Source organism: Austrofundulus limnaeus, unplaced genomic scaffold (assembly GCF_001266775.1).
Source record: "Austrofundulus limnaeus strain Quisiro unplaced genomic scaffold, Austrofundulus_limnaeus-1.0 Scaffold133, whole genome shotgun sequence".
Lineage (NCBI taxonomy): Eukaryota > Metazoa > Chordata > Actinopteri > Cyprinodontiformes > Rivulidae > Austrofundulus > Austrofundulus limnaeus.
Window position 1 is genome coordinate 907,152 of NW_013952535.1, and position 7,266 is coordinate 914,417.

The window sequence follows — 7,266 nt, forward strand, 5'->3', positions numbered from 1 at the left end:
ATAATATACATATAGGACTTTGTCCTATTCACTTAAAGAAAATAAAAACACTTTAAAATGATTTTCTTCTTATAAGTGAAAAAAAAAATAAAATCAAAGACAAAGAAAATAAACAATAGAAAAGTTTTTTTTTCACCAGGGTGACCTCTACAGGACAAAAGAAAAAAGTTTTAGGCTTGATTAGCATTCTGAGTATGCCGATAGTAGTCTGCTTTTTTAAGAACTCATTGGCCCTAAAGGGACCCCTCCTGTACCTTGAAGTACAAAAATGTTGTTTTCTTCATTTAATATAAAAAAATTAAAATTAAGAATTTAATGCAGCAAAATAAAGTAATTAAAAAGGTAAATAATAATCTTTTCCATACTGCAGTGTTTCCTCTACCATTATCAGGTGATTATATGCAGGATGCTGGTGGTTTGTGCACATAAATAATCAAATATTATCAGGTTCTCAATAGTAGAAAATAATTAAGGACCACTGATTTACACAATAATCATTGGTTTCCTGTAATCACAGTTATTTCTAGAAGAATGTGTGGGTAAAATCAAAAAAGTGCACAACTAAGACAATAATCTCTCCTGTTTGAATACTGATATTATGATTTAAAGATTTTTCTTTTTAGTTTCAGGAATCTTTGCACAATCAAAACCTCCCATAAATAAATATATAAACAGAATAAAAAGCTAACATTATTGTTACTTGTTCAAACTATTTTTATATAAAATTGTAAAAAAAGGAAGATTTCCTTTGTTCTTAGCATTAAAGCCGAAATGAAGCAGTTTTACTTACACAGCGTTAACCATCAGGTTCCATATGCAGCCCTGAAAAGGGACGTTGGCTCTGTTGGACGTCCGCTCAACCTCAGCAGGAATACCACCGAGGAAGACGCGCCGCAAGCTCATTGGCTGGTCATTAGGGAGGGCCGCCTCCCTCTTGGGCTCCTCGTCAACCTGAACTGTAAAGAATCTAGAGGACAAGAAGAAAGGAAGCAGCAGTTATGAGATCAAACATTTGCTACATGAGATGAAAAAACAGCTGAACATGCACAGACCTGCCCGGCAGCCGCTCGATGCGCAGTAAATGTTCTCTGCCGTCGTTTAGTACGCCTGGCTCGGGTCGTCTGATGACCCGACGTGGACTGTGGCTCCCGGTAAACATCAGCACCTCCAGGGTTCCTTTGTTCAGCATTACTGACAGGTAGGGCTGCAGGAGGTGGGAGGTGAACTTTATTAACAGGAGAACATTATCACCACTCTTAGAAGAGCTTAACAAAACATCAGCCTCATTTCTCTAAATTTAAACCGACGACTAGTTTCAAACAGCCAGTGGCAGCGCTAATCCAAAAATTAGCTCCGCAATTTCTAAAGCGCTTATGCCATAAAAAAAAAATAGTGGAAGCTAATTTTAAAGCACAAGTTCAATTTGACACTTACTAACTGGCAATAATTCATGTACAATATACTGTATGTACAACACTGACAACTAGCGGCGCATGAAACCTATTTACAACTTAATTCTACAACCGCCGATAGCTGGGGATACGATTTCCTGAAACAGACCTTTGGCTCCTGGTGTAAAAATTAAAAAGTTGTTGAGGATTGCTAGTTCGTTTGCTTTTTTAAAAAGTTGTTGAGGATTGCTAGTTCGGCTGATTCTTTGTCTTTTTCTTTTGTTTGTTGCAGATTTTTCATTAAAGAAGCATCAATAAAGTAATTTTAAAACAATTTATTGGAAAACTGAAGCGATGCATTCTGAATACACGACTTTTTTTTTGTACATGACGGATTTAATTTGTGACGAGAAACAAAAGCACAGAGTTAAGGGCTCGACACAAGGGGAGCGACAAACTACAGCGATTAACGGCTGTCATCGCAGCCAGGGTGAAACCCGACACACGGGACACGATAGCGATCGCAGCGTTGCGAATCGCGCTCTCAGGTCGCTTGTCTTCACGAAATTTGATTGGTTCTTGACTCTGAAGGCAGGTGTGCATTACGAACGTGTAAACTAAACAAATCTTGCGATGCTAATGATATCGAAAAACAAACACACATCAAGATACAGTTTTATGAGGAAAAACTTACCATAAACTTCAACCTGGTGCCAMTAAATTCCCACAAAGCTTTTTAGTAATCACTTGGTGAAAGTGTTAGCTAACTGCAGTGTGTAGCATACTCTCCTCTCATTGGTCAGTCAATAAAACCCTCACTGATTGGTTGTAAGCTAAGCGACAAAAGTTAAACATTTTTCAACTTTCAAATGTCGCGTCGCAAGCTTGCGTGTGCACGTCTATGAGCATCAAATTTCACATGCACTATTTTCGCCGGTCGTTTAGCTGGAGGAGGGCAAGCGATTGTCGCCTCACCGCACAGGCTCCATAGGAAATGAATGGAGAGCGAGCGACGTCGCCTCCCGTGTGTCGAGCCCTTTAGAGTACAGGAAACCATCTTCCCTTCATAATAAGAGCTTGGATTTTAAAGTTTTCCATGTAGTTGCTCCAGTTGACCACTAGATGTAAGTCTTAATCAGCATTACATCTTTAAATAATTTCTGCGTTGCTAACCCCGTTGCTTCGACCAGTTACGCCAAGTATTGAGCTCCAGCGTTTAAACTTTTTTTTTAAAAAAAGGAGCTCCGATTGTAAAGTAAAATAAATCAATACATACAAAATTTTAGTATGGATTACAAACATTAACTGTTTTTGCTATTGCCTTCCTGCTATGTAAGCAGACACAAAGCATTGTGGGAAATCAGAACCGTGACCGAAAGCAACAGTCAGCAGGATGTATACCTTCACAATAAATGTGTTTATCTGAGAGGGGTGCTGTTGGATAGATCACGTGTTGTGATTCATTGACAGTCATACCATCCGCTGTTCAAGATAATGACGACTGGTAGATAATTAGTTATTAATGGCACTGCATTTTAATTATAGAAAGCACAAATCCGCTTATGAATTATAAAAATTAGTAAGACCGCTAAAGTGCAAACGAAATATTTAGGTTCGCAATTGGCAAATTTGTGCTTTAGCGGGCTGGTGCCCACCACTGCAAACAGCCATAACCCAGTAATTTATATAACAACCTTTAACACTTCTTGTAAAAACACACAAAACGTTGAAGGCAAAGGCATACAGGAGTCAGTTACGTAAGTCAATTTCAAATTAAATTTACATCCCTATCATGAAAAATAAGAAATATTAAGATTGTTTTATAGAAACAACATTTAACATAGGGGTCTCCAACCGGTACCTCATTAGTTCATGTAAAGTAGCTCTTCAGTGCTTATGAAAAATTAGGAGTAGCAAAATTTAATTTGTCACTGGCCAGTTATTTGTTTTAAACCCAAGCTGCTGTCCCAAATTCAAAACAAAGACAGTAAATGGTGTGAAATAGTACCAACTCAAGTGAGTGTTCATTAGTGTTTATTAGTAGCTGCCATCTGTGTCATTTTCACAAACAGAGATCAACACAATGCTGTCCTCTTTGGAGGAATTTACACATTAATGTTGCTGTAGCCAAAAAAGAAAGAAAAATGTGGTGAAAAGACAAAAAACAAGCAGTTAAAGGTAAAAACTGGGGGTAAAACACTGGCTTGAAAGAGAAAATGGGAAATTGGAGGTGAGCAGGAGGAGACCCAGAGAAACTGGGGAAATAAAACGAGGAGAAAAGGAGTGAAGTGTGAGGATGAAAGGATAAGAGATGAGAGGAACAGAGGAGGAGATAATAGGAGGGAGAGATGAGAGGGCAGAGAGCAGAGCAGCGAGCCGATTGGTCGGAGGGAGAAAGAGTGAGACAGTCACAGAGGTGTTAGAGAGCAGTGGTGCGGGGTCAGGCTAATTTGAATTTTAATTCACTGTGTGCCAGAGGGCGAAGTGGGAGACAATTTACCACCTGAAAATGGAATTTCAATTTGAGGTCGGGGACAAATTGAACTGAGATGTAGCTACAACATGGCTCTCACTGCGCCGTCTCACACTCACACACTGATACAAAGGGGTGCACACACGCAGACGGACCGACACATGTCAAACATGCAGACAAAAATAATATTTCTCAGATACGGTTAAATTAAATACAGTGAAGGAACGACACATGCAGGAACACGGAGGCCTCTGTGGTAGAATTTAAGCTAAATATGTAGAAAATAAAATATAATGCAGGATGGAAACAAGAAAAATCACTTTACATTTAAAATATCTATGACCGCATCCACTGTAGTGAACAAATTGTGATCTGTTACCTTGATACTGAAAATCTAATTTTATGTGGTTGAACTAATGATTCATGCCCAAAGACCCCCAAACTCATTGATTGATTGTAAAAGACAACATAAAAAATGTTTTTGAGCTCATCCTTCTTACATTTTGCTAATTTTTAATAAATGTTAAACATAAATAACATATCTAAATATTAAATCCTAAACGTAAATATAAAAGTTTAATGTTTATATTTAGGTGTTTTGGCTCATGGTAGGGCGTCATCATCCTGAGACAATAGCAACCGCTAACACGGCTAACACCGCTAACATGGCTAACACTTCTCGACAAGACATCAAACTTGCAGTAGCGGCTGGTGTCCGCAGGTACATTCATATCGTTTCACTACAAGAAACACATTCTGAATTTAGATTTTAAATTCCATCGTAAGAAGCGATAGCATCGGCTAGTGTTAGCATTACCAGGATCCTGTGTCCATGTCAATGCTTCTAACGATGGTATTTAAAGTTTTAATTCAAAATGTGTTCATTGAAAACAGTATAAACGGCACCTGTGGTGTGGTGAGTTTAAAGTGCAGCTTGGACACCAGCTGTAACTGCAGGTTTGATGTCTTGTAAGGGAACGTTAGCAGTATTAGCAGTGGTAGCAACTGTTATTGTCTCAGGATGATGATGTCACAACAAGATCCAAGCACCATCAACAAAGGCTGCATGTCGTTCAGAAATACTTAAACGTAAACTTCAACATTTAACTTTTAAATTTAGGTTTAGAATTTATTTTTTAACATTTAAATTTAACATTTAGCAAAATGTAGCTAAGTAACAAAGACATTAGTGGAAATTTTTTAATTAGGATTTTACATGCAGAAAGTGAGTTAAATTCATTTTTTTAAACATTTTAGTTTACACTCGTGGCCCTATAGCTCTGAGTTTAGCAGAGTCTAAATATCCTACTTTAATGAGAATTTAAGCAGAACTGTTGTTTTAAAGGTGTAAGAATCGGCTGTATATTTCTCCACTTTGATGATCATATTTTTGACACCAAACACGTCCTGGTAAATATGTAATATTCATAAATGCATCTTTTATTCATTCGTATGTAAATAATCAAGCTTTTTTTGTTTATCTTTTATCTTTATGTCTACTTTGGGTTTATTTTTCCCTCAGCCTCTTAATTCACTGCTTTTCACTTTAACTTGTCTTGTTCGTTCAGCTTTTTTTATTCTTTCTCTTTGCCCATTGCCTAATTTCTGTTTGCTTACAACAACTCCGGTCTTTCCTCCTCCTCCTCCTCCTCCAGTGGAATTCTGTTTTTCAGTAATGTTTCTTTCCCCTCTAAATCGCCCACCTGGATTTCTCCTAGATTTGTCCTTTTCCCTGTGTCGTCCTCTCGGTCCGTCCCTCTCCAAACCAGCCATTAGTCAGGGCCAACTTGAGTTGATGGTGTTTTTAACCTCGCTTAACCTTTCTCCACACACACACGCCCCGCCTGCCAGCGTAGTTAGTAAAAATAGATTTATGCGCCCAACAACCAGAGATGATGGATAAGCTGGAGGTAACCTTTTGTCCTCATAAGCACAGACACACACTTGTCTGTTTTGCATTCATGTGAGCGACATCCTCAGACAAATGCACTTTGTGCTGAAAAATGCTCACGCACATGAAAGTGGAAACAATGCATGTATAAGATGACATGGTGCTCATTACGTTGACCATTTATTAAAACAATGGTTTTGCAACGTGCAGTACTAAGAATGTATTTTATATGAGACAGTAAAATTAGTTTAAGTGCCAACAAATGCAAATCTAAATAAGAGACACTTCCATCATTCAAACAATATTTAGATGCATTAGTATGAACCCACCTCTCCTGACTGTCTCCGTCTCCTCTTAGTGTTTGACTTGCGAGGCTGTAAGGGAAACATTTAAAAAATATTAGAATAGATGCAAAACTGGTTGAAAAATAAGATCCAAACAGAATATTATGATATCTATGCAGCACCAGGAGAGACTAAATTCTACTTTTCTGCACTCCAACTCCAAGTACACAACAAAATGTATCCAACAGCTACAAAAGTGGATTTTAGAATGTTAGAATCACTGTAACAATAGAGTACAGTTCTCATACAGACAGAAAAATACATTTTGTAAAGCATCTTTTGACCTCTTGGTTGATTGGTGAAGCTCCGCCCACTGCCAGGAGGATGGTCCCGGTGTCCTGCAGAGTGCTGAAAGACAAGCTGATCTCTGTGTCCACTCCAAGTGAGAAGCCGCCCAGCTCCATGTATCCTGGTTTAGTGAAGCTGACCGTGTGCAGGTTCTGTGAGGTAGAGGTGGACTTCTGTTACCTCATTTGATCCAGGAGCCGTCATGTCAACGCAAAATTTAATATGCAGCTGGAAACATTTGATTTGGTGAATAAAAAAAAAAAGTTTCATGAAAACCTTGTATCTCTGTTTTTGATGGATTACAGAGGTAATAGGTTTGAAAGGAAAGACAATTTTTGGTTGCATTTTGCCCGACAGCAACAAAATCCAATCTGTCTTACAGAGACTGCCTCGCTATTTACAACTCATTTATTTGAATCACAAGCACAGACATCCAATAATTAACTTCTTGCAAACTTGCTTTGAAGTTAATATTGTGCTAACTTCATCTAAAATATGTGACCCATCACATCGAAACGAGGATTAAAGGCACAGTGTGTAGGATTTTGTCAATTCTTTTAGCCGAAACTGAAATTATCACTAATGACAATAATAAACAACATGTCTAATCATTGCAGACAAAGACCTTGTTTTATTATTTTTACCTTATAAAAAGCTGTTTATATCTCCATGGTCCCCACTACAAGCAGCCGACATCTTGTCTACGAAGGCTCATGAAGGACAAACTGCGGTGGTGGCGGCGTCAAAAACGGTTTTAGTTGTAACACTATAAATGTAATATTTGTTGTCTGTCATTGGAGCTGGGATAATTTTACTTATTAAAGCTCATAATCTTACCACTTGAAACATCACTAGCCCTGAAGCTGCTGGTAGACATCG

At 38.1% G+C, this 7,266-nt stretch overlaps 1 protein-coding gene across 1 annotated transcript in view; it reads right to left on the minus strand.

Annotated features, from left to right (window-relative positions):
- lama2 (laminin, alpha 2) overlaps window positions 1-7,266 on the minus strand; it is a gene marked incomplete at its 5' end in the record, with an annotated part of 234,410 nt that overhangs the window by 16,202 nt on the left and 210,942 nt on the right. The window contains 4 exon segments of the mRNA XM_014015734.1: window positions 791-967; window positions 1,053-1,204; window positions 6,085-6,129; window positions 6,384-6,539. Coding sequence (XP_013871188.1) covers window positions 791-967; window positions 1,053-1,204; window positions 6,085-6,129; window positions 6,384-6,539 — 530 coding nt within the window.